The sequence below is a fragment of the Zonotrichia leucophrys genome, chromosome 10 (genome assembly GCF_028769735.1).
Source record: "Zonotrichia leucophrys gambelii isolate GWCS_2022_RI chromosome 10, RI_Zleu_2.0, whole genome shotgun sequence".
NCBI lineage: Eukaryota > Metazoa > Chordata > Aves > Passeriformes > Passerellidae > Zonotrichia > Zonotrichia leucophrys.
In genome coordinates this window covers 14,286,951-14,304,599 of record NC_088180.1, presented here as the reverse complement: position 1 = coordinate 14,304,599, position 17,649 = coordinate 14,286,951, and the positions used below count along the sequence as shown (strand labels likewise).

General features: G+C 45.6%; 1 protein-coding gene across 1 annotated transcript in view; it reads right to left on the bottom strand.

The window, feature by feature from the left end:
• The window catches only part of SLCO3A1 (solute carrier organic anion transporter family member 3A1), a 140,431-nt gene that overhangs the window by 20,879 nt on the left and 101,903 nt on the right, over nt 1-17,649 (bottom strand). Inside the window, exons 3-6 of the mRNA XM_064722719.1 lie at nt 15,317-15,415; nt 12,177-12,443; nt 2,407-2,571; nt 450-648 (exon numbers count right to left, since the gene is read on the bottom strand). Coding sequence (XP_064578789.1) covers nt 450-648; nt 2,407-2,571; nt 12,177-12,443; nt 15,317-15,415 — 730 coding nt within the window. The remainder of the gene's footprint in view (nt 1-449; nt 649-2,406; nt 2,572-12,176; nt 12,444-15,316; nt 15,416-17,649) is intronic.

Sequence of the window (17,649 nt, the reverse complement as noted above, 5' to 3'; positions counted from 1 at the left end):
GGACAAAACAGGGTTATGTAGGTCTCACTTCTCACATTAAAATGGGCCTGCAGCCAAAAACACTCTCTCTTCACCATATCTGTATTTCCAGGCATCTAAAACCTGGTTCAACAAATTCCCCTCAGGCACTGAAATCAATGTAGAGAGCAGTGCATGTCCCTTACTGCCAGGACAAACCAGACCCAATGCTACAGAGATGCCTGTGGGTACAGACCCAGGTCTGGCACCTTTTGACTCAGATTGACTGAATTTCAGATTTTAGTGAAATTCTGTAGTCATCTGCAGGTGCTCAGGTCCCTCAGTGGTGAGTGGCATGGAAACATGCCAGATTAGGAGCCCACATCACACTGACTTCTCTGTGCTTGTTCTGTGGCTGTCTGCACTGCCTCTCCAGGACACTAACATGGATTTATGCTGGTAGAGCTCCCTGAAACTCTCCGTGGACTCACTTGTTTCCATAGGGAACAGTAACCCCTGCCACAGGTCCTGTGTCACAGCCCAGGAACAGGAAGGACACGTAGCAAGCTGTGGACACCAGGTTCACCAGCATGGCCATCCTGATGGCTCCCAGAGCAGACAGGCTGAGCTTCTTCACCAGGAGGCCACCCAAGAATATGCCCAGGCATGCACACGGGATTGCTGTCATCCCTGCAAGAGGAAAAAGCAGTTAGCAAGGCCAAGAACTCTCCAGCATCCAGAGCTGTGCACTGGCACGAGGAAACCTCGCAGTGCCCAACTGCTGGAGCAGCACCAAGCTGGGGCTGCCCAAAAAAAGGAACAGATGCAAACAGGCATGCTGCCTTGCATGGAGGAACCAGGATATTCTGCCAGTTCTCATCCAGGCTGGAGGCAATGCCAGGCTTGCTGAACTTGGCCCAGCCTGACCTAAGCAGCAGTAAATAAAGTCAGGAATTTTCTGAGGTGTCTGGAGGCTTTGGATGAGCCTTGCTGGTGAGACTCACAGGAGTCTGATCTTCAGAGACTAGGCAGGAGCAGCATTTGAAAATATGAAATCTCCCTAAAAGAATTTTCTTTAACTGTGAAATGCAAAATCACTGCCAGAAGTGACTCCCTTTCCAGCACAGACAGAAATTACCCCACTATGCTTGTTTGGGATTGCTTTTATCCCTTTGCTGCCAGTTACACTGCAGATCTCACTGCCTGAACTGTGCTTAGGAGAGAATCCCAGTCCTGGCATTCCTAGACTCCCTTAAACACCATGTGAGAAATCTGATTACAACTTTGTTTAAACAAGTTGCTGTGAGAAACATGGAGGTACCCAAGTGTCCTTTCCCCCTGTCAGGTCAGAAGCAGGTTGTGCTCTGGCTCATGGGTGATCTCCTCTTTGCTTTTTCCCTTCTCCCACTGGGTCAAGAGTGAAGTTACTTTCCTTTGCCAAGCCTTTAATTTTCAGGAAAGATGGAATTGCCTAACAACTTTGAGACCTCTGGCCTTCTGTCAAATCATATTAAAATTCACTAGCAAATTCCTGAATTGCTGGGGGGAGGCAAGGCTGACTGCAGGGGATTGTTTCTTTTGGAAATCCAGGCCAAAACCAGAAGACATCAATGAGTTTAATAGGGAAATAAACAACTGTCAGGAGAGCAGCTTGCAAACTCCTTGTTGTGATATGAAGATCCACCCATTTCCTGATGTCCCATTTTTGACAGATCACTGCCAGCTGCCCATCTGGCAAGCTGTGGCCACAGATCATCCAAGATCAACTTGCAGATATCTTAATTGGGTGCTGCTGAGAGGAGGGCTGTCATAAACAAATGGCTGGGCCTGCCTGCGATGAGCAGCAGCACAAAATAAATGAATATTCTGCCACCAGTGTCCTGACAGGGAACAAATGAACACTGAGGAATGTAGAACGTGAAATCACAGCAGCATGGAATGGTCAGAGAGAAGGGACATTTGAAAGACGACCAAGCTGCACTAACTCAGGTACTTGAAGTGCTCATTGCAATCTTGTCATTTCCAGGCCAAGGGGAAAGCTGTAGTGACCAACAGGAGACACTGGGCTTCCTAACCAGACTGAGATGGGCTGCAGAACTGTGGGGCACCAGAACCATGAGACAAGCAGGTCAATGGCCACACCATCACTGCAGTCCTGGGCAATCAGACAGCCCATTTCTGCTGCTTCCAAGGCTCTCACAGACTCTCCCATCCTGGCTGTCCCACACTGCCTCCCAGGGGAAGTGACGGCAGCAGGATGCAGTGGAGAAAGGATGCTGGAGCTCTGTTCTGGACCAGACAGCCATGGCACAGCTGAAGGCCAACCCTCCCACTTACAGACGCATCTCAAACAAGTCACTTTTTGGGCAGCCTAACCAGCAGAAGTTACCAGCCATGCTGAGCACTCCTAAATCCCTCTGGAGGTTTGGTGTGCCCGTGGTTACTCACCCAGGAGCTGGTTGGCAGAGGAGGTGGTGAGGTTGAACTGCTGCTCCAGATACTTGCCCAGGAAGGCGGCGAAGCCGGCCACCACGGCGATCTCCATGCAGGCTGCCAGGATGATGCAGGTGAACACGGGGTTGGACAGCAGGTGCTTGGTCACTTTGGGGATCACTGCAAGAGAGGAAAAATGGAGAGGTGTGTGGAGTTTTCATCACTCGGGGTCACCAATTGTGGTGGTGTTCACAGGGGTCCCAGGACGAGGAAAGAGATGAGAATCTTGACTCCATGTTTCAGAAGACTGATTTATTATTTTATTATTTATATATTATATTAAAACAGAAGAAAGGACTTAATCAGAAAGCTTGCAAGGAATAGAAAGGAAAATGGAATGATAGCAAAAGCTCGTGACTCTCAGAGAGTCCAAGCCAGCTGACTGTGATTGGCCATTAATTAGAAACAACCAACATGGACCAATCAAAGATCCACCTGTTGCATTCCACAGCAGCAGATAATTATTGTTTTTCTTTTCCTCAGCTTCTCAGGAGAAAAAAATCCTAGCAAAATGATTTTTCATAAAATATGTCCGTGGCAGAGGTGTTTTTGTGCAGACTTGAGGTGCTGGAGGTGCCTCTCTCCTCTTCTGTAGGGTACACTCATTTCACATCAGGAGTAATTTCCTGTTCTGCACAGACAAGCTGCTTGAAATGTGGGAATGCCAGAACAAAGTGAAACACCCAAACAGTGGCACTTAAAGATTCAAGAACCAAGAGGTGCAAAAAGAAAAAATCAGTGATTATTTACTCTTATAGAAAACTGGAAGAATGAGAAAAATTTCCAACATTGCTTCCTGTTTTCCCCATAGGGAAGTCAATCAAAACCCAGTGTGCTCTTTCTTCCCCTTCTCCTTTCTGTACCTGCTCCCCATGAACAAAGCTGAGCCAGCTGACAGGTGCCATCAGTGCTGCGTTCAGCATAAATCCTTGCAAGCTTTCAGACACAAACTAACCCAGCTCACATCTGGCCTTTCCTTCTCCTGCCATCCAGATTTGATTCATTTTCCTATTCCAAACTGGCTCACTCACTGATGGTCACCTTCTTGCAGCAGATGTGGGTGTTTTCAGCAAGCTGAAACTCTCAGGCTCAGCCTGGCCCATGGATACCCATGGCACAAGGGTGTCCTGCCTGGGACAGGCTGTGTGTTCCCACAACCTAAAGCTCCTCCAGCCTTCCATGCAGACCCTGCCATCCTTAAGAGGGTGCAAGAGGACGTGCTGAGCTGTTCACTGTGTGGGACACACACATGTGGCTCTGGTTTCATGATCCCTTGGCTCTCCCCTTCCAAATCATCATTGTCTAGAGCCCTCTCTCCTCCAAGCCCATCTCAATTTCCAACAGGCAAACAAGAGTTACCTTACAAAGGGAAATCTGTCTAATGAATCAGATTGCACGTTTTCTACTCCAGCGAGCATTTTAATTATTGTAGAGATAACACAGCTTGAAGAGGAGAGCATCCCAGTACAGAAGAGAGCCTTGCTTTGTCTCCATACCTGATGACTAATTTCTGCCTGAATTAAATGTGAAAATCATTAAGTTTGAAAATTACCTTGAAGTAGTGTAGTGAAGCCTCAATGGACCCCTATTTGCATTTTGAAAATCCATCCCCCAGATCCCCTGTGGTGTACCAGGGGCTGGCAGATGATGTTTCTCTGGTGCTGGCTCATGTTTTCCCTCAGGGATTTTTCTGCACTGGCCTCAGCAGAGAATGCACAGCTCTTTGTCAAGGCTCTGCTTGGGTGCCCTTGGCTCTTTCTTGGGGACAGTGGGAAAAAGGGTTATAATTAGGTTTGATCTAACATTTTTTGGAAGAGGTCACTTCACAGTTTCTGGTCTCTTTAAATCAGAAACATTTTTCCAAGCCGTATAAAATTTCTACTTCCTAAAGATTTACTGAACATAATTAAGGTGCAAGAGGCATAGCAATTTTTAGCAGAATGAGTGAAAAAAGAAAAGAAAAAAGGGGGAAAAATGCTGTGTGGGAGGAATGGGGATGGGGGAATTCAGATATGGATAAATTTCAGAAGCCACCTGCTGCTTCCTTCAGTTCTTTGGTGGCCACCTACAGAATTTCCCCTTCTTGCCAGGAAAAATATAGAAAATGAAAAGGTGGACTTGGCAGTACTAAGCTTGAAAAGCCATATTTAAGGTATTAATGACTGTTGTGCCTCGGGAGTTCAGTTTGTTCAAGATTAATGGATTCCTTGAGATGTAGCTTTGTGCCAATTTAAATCCAAAGACACTAAGGTCTAGCTCTAACTTTATCCACCAAACAATAGTGATGACAGCCTGCCTTTTGCAGGAGGGAGCTAAAGATCACGGACATTTATTTCTGAAGTTGGCACCCAACCATCGTGCGCTACCAAGGTCAAAATCCATTTTCTGGACAACAGAAAAATTTGCAGAGTTATTGCAGCATCTCACACAGGAGAGGAACCCCTCACAAGTGCCTTGTCTGGCAGTGCAGGGCTCAAAGTCACAGCACTTCATCACCCACATCATTTCCATCTGCAGGAGAGCTGGAGAGGGACTTTTGACAAGGGTGTGTAGTGACAGGACAATAGGTAATGGCCTTAAACTGAAAGAGGGAGGGGTTACATTAGATATAAGGAAGAAATTCTTTACTGTGAGGGTGTGAGACACTGGAACAGGTTGCCCAGAGAAGCTGCGGATGCCACTGGAAGTGTTCAAGGCCAGGCAGGACAAGGCTTTGAGCAACCTGGTCTAGAGGAAGGTGTCCCCATCCATGGTGAGGTGTCTGAACAAGATGACCTCTAAAGTCCTTTCCCACCCTAATCTTTCTATGATTACTGGATTCCATCATCATTTCTCCTTCCTGTGAGTTTTCTGGGACAGATCCTGTCCTCTGCTGAATGTCTGACTGTCTACTACAACTCTGTACCATCATGTGTGACACACAACCCAGGGCAAAGAGTGCACAGACAACTCAAGCAGAGTCTGGCAGCCTCCACCATCTCCTCAGCCAGGGCCAGCTCATTCTCTTTCATCTTCTAAGAGAAATAAAGGGAGGTTTCCCTATAGAATTCAATATTCTTTCATCTTGCTACTGCCATTTGCTAAGATCAATCATTTGACACCGGCTGCTGCCTCATCTGTCTCAGTTCTTGGGGTGAAATACCTCTGGGAAAAAGGTAAAAAGTCAGCAGCAAAGTTTAAAAACCTCTCAATAGACTAGAGTGACATGCTTCCAGCTGCTTGGCATATGGTGCTGGGTATGGAGTAGGGATGGAAACGCCTGATGGGCGACAGTGAAGCCCTGGGGAACACAACAGCTATGGATGGTGTTTCTCCACTGGAGCCAACCCAGTAGGGTGTCATGGTGAATGTTACCCTGCAATTTTACAGGCCCAAAGGTTACCTGAACACTTTGGAGCAGCCCTTTGCAGCTACAAAGCTCAAATGAAGTCCTTTTACAAAGTGGGAAAAGTCTTTTGAAGTCCAAAGAGTCTCAAAAATCTACTTGGAGAAAACTCACAAGGTGCAGCAGACAGGGCACATAGATAGACTGAGCCTCCCACTCCCAGAAGGACGAGCTCATTTCCCATCCTCATCCTGATCTACCTGACACGCTCCAGGATTCCCAGAAAAGCGATTCCCACCGCCCTGGCAAGATGCACTAAGGAGAACATAACACCTCTTTTCGCTGCTGAAAAGGAGTGAAAAGCACTTTAATCCCAACTCTTGAGACCATCCACATGCAGTGCTGGTCACAGGATCATCCATAGGTTGGGAGGGACAGGGTGGATGTCCCAAAGCTCTCCAATATTCCCTACAAATCCCTTGATTTCCCACTTTTTCCCACTCAAACAACACCGGTTCCAAAGCATCCACACCCCCTCCATTTCTCCTTCCATAGGTGCTCTGTGGATGACAGGCCAGGGCCTTGACAAATGCACACACTTATGTACACCAAGTAGCTTTGATTTGTCACTGCACATCGGGGAGTAGCGGGGATAATTGGCAACCTCATTACACGAGGTTTAACTACTCTCCAGAAACGACAAACTATAATCATCACGTTGGTGCTTGAAATGAATTGTTTGGAACATTACAATCACCAAGGCCCCTGTTTCTGGTTGGAGCACCCTACAGAGACATGTTTTCAATTTGCAGTAAAGATGAAGAACACAGAAAGCAAAGTAATAAATTAGAGGGAGGTTTACAGCCCAGTCCACCTAGGACAGAGTGGTGAGGGAAAGGCAAAATGTAGTACTGAGCCAAAATATGACTTTCTACTACCCAAGCCTCAGGTCTCAAGAGAAAGCAAAAGGCAAAACTTCCACCTGGCTTGAGGAAAAAGGGATGAAGAAAAGAGCACAGGCAGCAAGAATGAAACACATTCTGGAAAGAGGTGGCTTTTGTAAAAGAGAAGATGGAGTAAGGCAAGAACTGATGAAGATATCTCAGGTGAGGTTAGCATGCTGAAGTTCCACGTGGCCTTGGCAATATTATCATAATGGATATGAGTGAAAAGCATGACACATAAATCAAAAAAGCCTTCCAGACAAGATGCAAGCTTGAAGCAGCAGTTATATATTCAAGCATGGAAAGCAGGTCCTTCTACTCTACCATCTTCCCTGCAGGAACCACCTTTACTTGAGAGAAGGATACAAACCTCCCTCACCTGTGACAGAAGTAATAGAAAAGCATTTTTTGGAGACACGCTCTGCCTGCCTTCAGCTGCTGCTCAGCTTTGGCCCTGAGGTGTGCAGGCTGAAGGCCTTTCTGAATTTTTTAATGGTGCTGACAACAAGATGCTGGCTTGGAAATAGCCAAGAAAAACCTGACAACAAAATCTACACCCTCATGAAACACAAGCCAGAGAAAAAACTCAAAGACTGACAGAACCTGATGCCTTTTATGATCACCACCTTCTCACCTTTGGACTTCTCAGCAAGCCTTTAAAGTGTTTGCAGGGGGACAAGACCCAAATCCAAAAAGGCATTAAAGTCTAAACCTGGGCCAAAGCTTCACTGCTGCAGCTGTGAATGAAGGTATAAATGGAGCCCTCTCCAAAAGCGTGTCACTATCAGTCATGAGAAGCCAGGAGTTAAAAACTACCCTTGTTAGCCTTTAATCCTGCCCAATCCCATAAACTCCCACTGAGGATTACAGGCTCCCCATGGTCCAGGTCCTCCCTGCACAGCTGGGAGCTTCTGGCCCAGCACTGTGCTCTCAGTGAGCACTTTTTGGGAGAGAAATCCCAGATTCAGAGCAGCTCCATCCCTAGGTAATTCAGCAGATTGGTACACAGAGCAGGACAGAACTGAACAGAAGACAAGGCAGCTGTCAGCTGTACGTCCCAGCTCTCCTACACTCTTGAAAATGAAGCTGGAAAGAAACCAAAACGTTTCCAAATCGAGGGAATTTGCAGTTCTGAAATTCATTTAATTCCACAGTGAGTTTTCTTTTAATTCCTTGTGAATGAGCTTCCCTTTCCAAACCTGGAGGATTCCATATCAATTTCGATCCTTTTAGGGTTTTAATCTCTCCTGCTAGACAGAGCGGCAGAACGTAACGAATTCCTGGTTTAAATCACTGCAAAACAGAATGCATTTAGGGCAAAGTGTTTCAGAGGTGTTAAAGATCATGCAGAGGAATCATTCTGAAATCAAATTTCATCAGAACCGGCCGCTCAATTCGACAGATGTGACATTTCTGTGTGAAAAAAAAGGGAAGGTTTTTAATGAACTATTTCCAAGCACGTCCCAGAGCAGGTGGTGTGTCAGAGGCAGCGAGTGAGAGGGCAGATGTGTGGACAGACTCGAGCAGAGGGCACTGACAGAGCTGAGCATCTTCTCCGGCCCGAAGAGCAGAGAGGTGCCCAAGGCAGAGCAGAGGCAGGAAAGCAAAGCTGTGCCCCCCAGAAGAGCAGGGACTGCCCAGCCCATGGCTGAGGCGCTCTCACAGACCACACGGAGAGCACAGGGCTGGAACAACCCTGCCAGGCAGGAGCAAAGAGCAATGGCAGCGTTTATTCACACTTCCACTGCTGTTAATCCTTCACTTCTCCGCGCTCCCAAATGGATTTGCTTTGCTGAAATGAAATACTAATCAGGCAAAGCGGTGCAGCATCCCCGTGCCAGTTTAGCCACGGGAAGCAGCTCCCAGGACTGTCCCAAAGCTCTCCTGCCTGTGCTGCCATGCCCCTGTGCTGAGCCCCCTGCTGCCTCCACTGCCTTTGATTGCCTCCTCACCTCCTGCTCTTCAAAGGCACCACTTCCATTTCAAGTTTAGAGCTCCTCTTAAGGCTGCTGCTTTCCTGGCATGAAAATACCCCACAGGAAGAGATGCCAGGGCTTGCCAAAAGCTGGGCCCTCCCTCCTGCTTAAGATTTTGACGGAGATGTAAAAGATCAATACTTTGAGCATGTTCCTTTTATATTAGTCCTGGCTTTTTTTACGTGCTAAGGCTGGAGAAAGCCAAGGAATCTCAGCCAGCCCTCCATCTCACTGCCTTCCAGCAGATCTTGTGGTGTCTGGAGCATCCTCCCACGGGCCAGCCGTGCCATGTCTCTAGCTGACAGCCATGACCCAGCTCAGAGCTTGTCCCCAGCTGACACTGCCCTGCTCCCTCTCCTACCATGACCTTTCTCTTGTGGCAGTCACTGCAAGGCTTGGAAAAAAATGTAAAAACAAAAATGTAAAAAAAAATAAAGCTCCTTCAGTATCCAAAAAGGAGGTGCAGTTCATCCTCTGAGGATGTGCTGTTGATAAAAAGGGTGTTTGCATAACCAATCTAGAGAAACAGCTCTTCCTCCCCACACTTGCACAAGATCCACACATCCATGCAGGCATGGCCACACAGCAGAAACAGCTCTGGCCAGGACCAGCTGCACAGACACCACTTGCTAAAAATGAGTCAGAACTGTGGCCAAACAAACCCCAAGGAGCAACTCCCAACTCCCTGTGCAGGTAAATCCTCTGCTGCTGCCCAGAGAATCTGTGCTTGTCCCATCCCTGGAAGAGTTCAGGACCAGAATGGATGGAGCTCTGAGCAAGCTGGGCTACTGAAAGGTGTCCCTGTCCATGGCAGGGGGGCTGGAACTAGATGACCTTTAAGGTCCCTTCCAACTCATGTCGTTTTAGGATTCCATGGATTCTGTTCAACATCACAAATTCATGCAAAATCCAAGGTCATATTAGGACAGAAGACACGACTATGCATGCACATCCATATTTTTAACCTCTGTACATAATTAAGAGTCTTTTTTACCCTAGAAAAAAGCAGTCTTAACTTTTTCCAAGCAGTCTTAACTTTCTCCCTGAACAGTCTTAACTTTCTCCAAAGGAGAATCAACAAAGAAATTAGGGAGACTAAGATCTGCCACAAAGAAATGAATACAGATAATTCAGCTGCCACCAAAGTAATGTAGACCCACAGAAAGATTTAACCTCATCAGAAATGATGAGGTGTGTTTGCCTCACTTCAGCAACATGACTCTTGACCACATTCTGACTATGACAACAGTGGCAAGGGATTTGAAAGGAGATGTCAGCTACCGTGTCATCTGTGATAGCCTCAAAGGAAGAATTAAAAAGGTCATTGCTTGTCTTATTTGATGTCATGTAAATTTTATTTCAAAGTCCATCTCCAAAGAGGCTCCTGGAAAACTGACTGATCAGAAATGGGGTTACCTGCAGTGAGAGGGCTAACGTGGAGGCCTGTGGTGCCTCCTGATGTAATCAATACTTGAAGCATATGGATGTGGCAGTTTAATTTCTCTACTTCAATGAGCAACAGATGCTCAGTGAACCCCCCATGGCCTCCCTGTGTGCAAGATGCTCAGCACCATCCTCAGGCTGAACTGCTGCCCCTCCATGCAGCAGGGATACGTCATATTCTTTCATTTTTCTGTATGGAAACCTGCAAACATTTCCAGCGTCCACTCCAAAAGCTCAGTGGCCAGAAGCAGACAGCCTGATGTGTACACAACAAAAGCCACATAACTATCCATATGGACCTATAATGGGAAAAACCCATTTAAGAGAAAATCCTTGCAACAAGGATGAAACGATGAAGAAATGAATTTTACTCAGTTTCAAACAATTTATCCCTTTACCTTTCTTCTGAATTTCCTCATCAAGTCAAAATTTCACATCTTTGACCTTCCCTTAATGAACAACCACATCTAGTATTCAAGGCATTTTTATATATTTAGACAACACTTTTTTCCCCAAAGTCTCTTTTTCCTTCCCACCCGCACTTCGTTCAACTCCCAATTAAGGTGACTGCACAGGGAGTAAGTGATTTTCTCCTCATTTATCTAAATGCATCAGGCAGTAATGAAACCTGCTCCGCCACGGCAACAGGGAGTGGGAAGCAGCCACCAGTGCTACAGAAACACCCTCTCAGATGAAGGATTTTCCAGTACAGCCTAGAGAAAGGATTTCTGCCCACACTCTCCCACAAAATGCTGGATCCTCAGCTGACTTTAATTAGAGTCACCTCCATTTCCATCACTGCAGGACATGATGTGAGGTTTTCTCTCTAATTTGCTACAAATTATGCTCTGCCCTGCCATTTTGCTGCTATTCTGGGCTGGTATTTCCCTTTTCCCATTTCAGTTTAAGAGCTGTGGTGATGCCCAGTGCTCATTGCACTCATTGTGTATCTGGGATTGCACTAAGATGAAGTTCAGCTGCTGGGAGCTTCCAATTTCTTTTAAGTGCCCTTGCTGGCTCTCTCTCCATTTTGGGAGGCAGAGGGGAGTGGGACAATACCCTGGAGAGAAGTTCACAAACTGCTCTGGCAACTGTGCTCCCCTTCATATTTTTTTAGCAACTCTATAGGACTATCACACATTTCTCACAGAATTGACAGAATCACCAGGTTGGAAGAGACCTTCAAGATCAAGTCCAACCCATGCTCTAAACACTTCAACTAAACCATGGCACTGAGTGCCACATCCAGTCTTTTTTTTGAACACATCCAAGGCTGCTGACTCTATGACTTCCTTAGGTAGACCATTCCAGAACTTTATCACTCTTTCTGTCAAAAACGTTTTTGTAATATATTAGGAAATATATTTTATATATAAAAATATATCTATATATATATTAATATTTTCTATTTTTAGATATATTCTATATACTTTTATATATATTAAACATATATTATATATTCTATAGATATATCTATATTTTTATATATTTAATATAAGATATATATTTTATATATTTATGAAATATATTTATATATAATTATATATTCAAAAATATTTTTATATAAGAATTATATTTTATATAAAAAATTTATTTATACATATACATTATATTTTTCAGAATATATTTTCATCTATAAAAATTAAAATTATTCTATATATAAAAAGATATTTTCCTAATGTATTTCCAACCTATATTTCCCTTGGCATAGCTGGATACTGTGTCCTCTGGTTCTGTCAGTGCTGCCTGGTGAAAGAGCCCAACCCTACCTGACTACAACCACCCTTCAGTGAGATGTAGAGAGTAACAAGGTCACCCCTGAGACTCCTCTTCTCCAGGCTAAACATCTCCCAGCTTTTTTTTAAGTTTTGCAGCTCAAAAAAAATAAATAACCCATGGCTTTCAAGTGGAACAAAGTCTCTCTTTCAGACATGGGCAATGCCAGAGACAGTGAAATAGAAGTTAAGGACTGAAACTTGAGCCAGCTGATTTCTGGGGTGAATTTGCCCCAGAGGAGATGTGCTAGGCTGGCCTCACCTCGCAGCTGCTGGAAGCAGGTGGTGGTGGTGCTGTCCCCGTCGAGCGGGTGCCGCAGGACACCGTTGCTGGGCTTGTGGCGCTGGCAGTCCCTGTCGGGCAGCATGGCCTGCTCGCTGTCCCCGGCGCGCTCCGGCCGCGGGCCCAGCGCCTGCGGGAAGCCGAACATGGGCAGCGACGAGAAGAAGAGTAAGGCACCGCAGAGCAGGAAGCCTCCCCACCATGCTCCGATCCACCGAGGGTCGTCCGGGGTGATGTCCAGCTTGCCTGTGAGGGGAGAAAACACCAGTCAGGGGCTTGGTCCTGTCTGGGCACAGAGAGCCACAGGTAACCTTCCCAGGCATGGTGCTGGGAAAGGCTGCGAGAAACTCAGAGAAAAGAATGAGAAAAAATTCCATCTCCACTTGGTACACCTGATACCGTGAACATGTGGAATGGAGGTTTGTTTACCAAAAAGTGTTTTAGTTAAAAGACCAATCAAGATCACAGAAAAGAATGAGAAACAAATCTTACATCCACTTGCTACACCTGATATTATGAACATGTGGAATGGAGATTTGTTTACCAAAGGGTGGTTTCCTAAGCAATGGTAAGGGTGTTTTAATTAAAAGACCAATCAAGATCAGATAAAAGAATGAGAAACAATTCTTACCACCACTTGCTACACCCGATATTGTGAACATGTGGAATGTGTCGTGGAGATTTGTTTACCAAAAGGTGTTTTAATGAAAACACCAATCAAGATCACAGAAAAGAATGAGAAAAAATTCTTACCGCCACTTGCTACACCTGATATCGTGAACATGTGGAATGGAGATTTGTTTACCAAAGGGTGGTTTCCTAATCAGCCAATGGTGATGGTGTTTTAATTAAAAGACCAATCAAGTACACCTATATTGTAATAGTCTATAAAAGAGCAATGGGTTTCTTAATAAAGATTATTGTTGATCAATAATTATGCTGTAATACATGGAGTCTGTGTCATGCTCACCTGACACGTACTGGCACAGGTGAGAAGGACACCACAGCAACAAATGGGCTCAGGAAAGTACCGAAATAATCAGAAAAGGAAGAAAGGCAAAATAAAAGGCCAGGATATCCTGTATGCCATCACTCAGTAGAGGGAAAGCCCAAGAAGGGTCTGGAGTCAGTGTGAGGAAATACAAATAAACAGCAGGAGAGGAAAAACTGTTTTCCTAACAGCCACCTTGCTGCCACAGCCACAAGGGTGCCCAGTGCTGATTCCTGGGGGAGACCCAGGCCCACATGGCTGGAATAACAAGCTGCTCTGTTCATGGTGACTGTCTGGTTACTGCCACTCTGAAAAATCTGTCTCAAGTGAGGCAATCAAGTTGTCTCTCAAGCAGAGACAGAAGGAAACTCTTTTCTCCTTAGGGAAAATAACACGTAGCTCTCAAATACAGATAAAGTTTGAAAAATAGTGTGGTGGAGGGACTGGAATCTTCTGCTGTCATTTCCTCCTGCCTGACGTGCATTTTTTTTCAGGTTCTTGGGAACACAACAGTGTGAAGAGTCAGGCAAATCACAGTTTTCTTCATATTTCCTTCCGTGGCCAAAGCCAGCTGGAGCTGGAGTTTGGAGCACTGCACCCTCCTTGGAAAGTGCCTGACCCACAGCCCTTCCAGGCTTCTCAGCAGTAATGTTCCACAGCTCTTCTCTGTGGCTCAGAATTTCTCTGGGGCTTTTTGAGCTGCAGATACTGAGCAATTTCTTATGTTAAAAATGGCCAGAAGATACCAAATTAATTTTTTAGCTAGGTCAGCATCTTGCTTCTGATGGCAACCAACTGCAGCTGCCCAGAAAGCCTACAAGAATAAAGTCAGCATATATTATTCTTGTGGCTTGAGGGCTTTCTAAGCTAGATTTGGTGTCATGTTCATTTTTTTCATATATATACACTTGTCCAATTGCTTTAAAATCCATTTGGAGATTTTTAGCACCTTATGGTGTGGAGTTCCACAGCTTCACCTACTGGGAGATAAAATATTTTCTTCTGTACATTCGTATTTTAGTGTAAATGATACTGAATGGTAAAATATCAAACAGGATTCAAACAGCTCCTCTGCCAAACGAGGCTTTGGTAAAGCCAAGGAATAAAAAAGGACCATGTGGTGTTTGACCAAAATGCAGCCAAATGCCTCAGCCATCCCAAAAGATACTTCTTTCTCATTTGATATTATTTACATTTCTTCAGCTGCCATGTGCATTTGAGATCAAAAAAAGGCAGTAACAATTTTGCAGATTTGCACAATTCTGTTCTGAGTCCTGCAAGGTTCAACTCCATCCAAATGTGTCTGTGACAACATATTTACATCACAGGGCTGAAATACACCCTCCTCTAAGGGACAAAAACCCTGCATAAGGGTCTGTGGGATCTGATGGAGCTGAGAACTGTGGAAAAAGCACCTGAGCAATCGAGGGAAAGGAACGAAGCACCAGGTTTGCTGTAGGTAGCAGAGGGCAGGGGAGCAGCAGAGAACAGCCTGTTTCATGTTGCCCTCTCATGGCGAAGAACACACAGTGCAGGCAGCAAAAAAAGCAGAATTTGGTCTAAATGAACAAAAGGACAATTTGCAAAAGGACGATTTGCAAACAATCTGCTTTAACCCCTGTGAAGTCAAGGTGAGTAATAATTATTTAATGATTTGGAGGAAAGCAAAAACGCTGTGGGACTGATGCTGTCCATCCATCCCCTCCAGGGCCACGGGCAGAGGATGATGGGCATGGACCTTCCTGGTGTGCCTCCATCAGAACCTGGCTGGTTCCCCCACACCCTAGGGTGGCAGTGAAATCTGATTTCACTGTGCTCTGGACACAGCTCCCCTGGCATGACAATGCCACAGTGTCATTTCAAGGTGTCCTTTAAGAGCTGGGATAAAACTCATCTCAGAAAAAAACACAGAAGGGAACAAATTTTAACCATTAAAAATCTGTTACTTATCAGAACAGAGCTGAAAGCTTTTGAATCCCAGTCCTAAAACCCTTCTAAAAGTGACACTCATACATGCAAGAGGCACTGAAGATGGAATCACAGTTTCCTGCTTGTGAGCATCAACATTTTTGTCCTGATGATAAAAATTTAGTGTATTTGATTTGAAAGCAAACCCAGTTCTCCTTACTTGTGTCAATGAAGACAGCATCCACATAGATTTTGGTACAGAAGGAGCCCAAGATAAATCCACAGGCTGGCCCAAACACCAGCATGGTAAACAGGATCCCTACAAGGAGAGAGAAAAGAGAAGATTAGCACCAGGCTCTGGTTATTCATTGCAAGTTGTTCTGCTTGTCTGCTGTATTACCTTGGTGATGCCAAATAGATAGGGACAGTCTGTGCTGAATGCTCCAAGCAAAAGAGCACCCTAAATGTGTGTTCTGCTTTTCCATATCTCTTCAGGAAAAGGAACAGATGGAGGTGTGATAATGCTGAAGGATTTCTGTGGAGCTGAGGAGACAGTGTGGACATATGCTGTGTTTTGGTCGGCTGGCTGCTCTGAAAGATGTCTTACTCAACAGCACCAGGTAAAGCAGCCCTGCCTTCCCCTCATGGGCAACTCTGTCTTTGCCACCTCCAGCTAAAATCCTGGTAGACAGGATTTTCAGACATTAGGGATAGCAAATCTATGAAATGAGTGCTGTCACAGACTGCTGGATGAAGTCCCTTTGCAGAAGTAGGAGCACTTTTCCACATCTGTGAAGGCCCTCTCCCCATCAGACACACATGACAAATATTCGTGCTGTGTGGATCTTCCAGCCCCTCACAACTGCTTGTTCCTTCTGCAAAACCTGCATGAAATTGCCAGTGTAACGCCAGGAGAAGAACTATTATGAGTAAATTACTTATTTGTTTCAATACAGTATTTAGAAGCATTTATTTTCACTCCCATTTTGGCCCTGAAACAAGAATGCTACAGGCACAGTGCCAGCTCTCAATTATCCAGGGCAGAAAGGCAGGGGGACACAAGGATAATCCAGAAAGAGAAGCACCAAAGACAACACAAAACATTTGTAAATTAGACAATAAGAACGTATTAGGTACTTTCACGTTTGGGATAACAACAACATTTGGGAAAAACCAACAAAAAGTCCCCCAAGGACCCTTGTAAATGGTTTTCTGAAGGGAGCAGGGACAGACTGAGCAGTGTGGAGCAGAGCAAGAGAAATTTGTTCCCTTTGGGGGAAGGCATTGCCGATGGATCCCTGTGCCAGGTGAGGGGGAACCTCAGCAGGGATGTGCCAGCACCAGTCCTGTGTCACTGCACTGCAGAGATGGCCCACAAAGGAGTTTATTTGCATCTGGGTGCTTTGCTCACTCTCCTGATCTCTCTGTGGGTGTAGCCTGGCATCTCAGTGCATTTATAATGCACTTCATCACAGCTGTCTCAGCCCTCAAATTCCTTATCTGGAAACTTTTTAATTCCCAAGCTCCCTCTCTGTGCATTTCTCACGAGCTGGAGAAATTATCCAAGCTGCAAAAAAATTCCCAGAGACCCTCCCATCCCCAGGCAAGGCAAACCACACCTGCCAACAACAGCTTGGCCAAGCAGAATAAACTGGTATGGTCAGAGGCAACTTCACCTTCATTTTTAAAATGCAGGGTGCAAACTAATTCCTCCAGGCTGCTGGCACTGGGACCTGGCTGGATTAATAACCATGGACAAAGCAGAGGGGCCCCCAGGCAGCTGCTCACACAGAAATCCAGCATGTGAAAGCCTTTAAGGCTCTCACCTGGAGCAGCACGAGGGACAAAGGAAGGTGGTGAGAGGAGAAGAAGTGCCAGGTTGTGTGAGCTGCAGCGAGGGGTTGTCACAGACATGTTTTATGAACAATCCTTTCCTTAGGATTTTTCCTCCTCAGAAGCTGAGAGGCCTCAGAAACAAAATGTAAACAATGATTATCTGCTGCTGTGGAATGCAACAGGTGCATCTGTGATTGGTCTCATGTGTTATTTCTAATTAATGGCCAATTACAGTCCAGCTGTCAGGACTGTCTCGGTCAGCCACAAACCTTCGTTATGATTCCTTCTTTTTCTATTCTTAGCTAGCCTTCTAACGAAATCCTTTCTTCTATTCTACAGTATAGTTTTAATATAATATATATCATAAAAATAAATCAAACCTTCTGAAACATGGAGTCAGATCCTCATCTCTTCCCTCACCCTGGGACCCCTGAGAACTGCAGGGGTCACTGCAGTCAGGGCAGCACCAGGAGCTGCCAGCCCCCGCCCATCTCTGCCAAGCTCACAGCTGCAGGAATGGCCACTCAGCCCGTGCTGCCAGCTTAAATTAATCCCCAGGGTCTCTGCCTGTGCTGTCCCATGTCACAGGAGGACCCCTCCTGCAGTCACCTTGTCCTGGGTGCTGGTCTGTGCTCCATGGTCCAGCAGTGCACTCAGCAAATCTGTGCCTTGCTCCTGTAAAGCCTCACAGGGGACATCCCTGCCCACCTGCAGAAA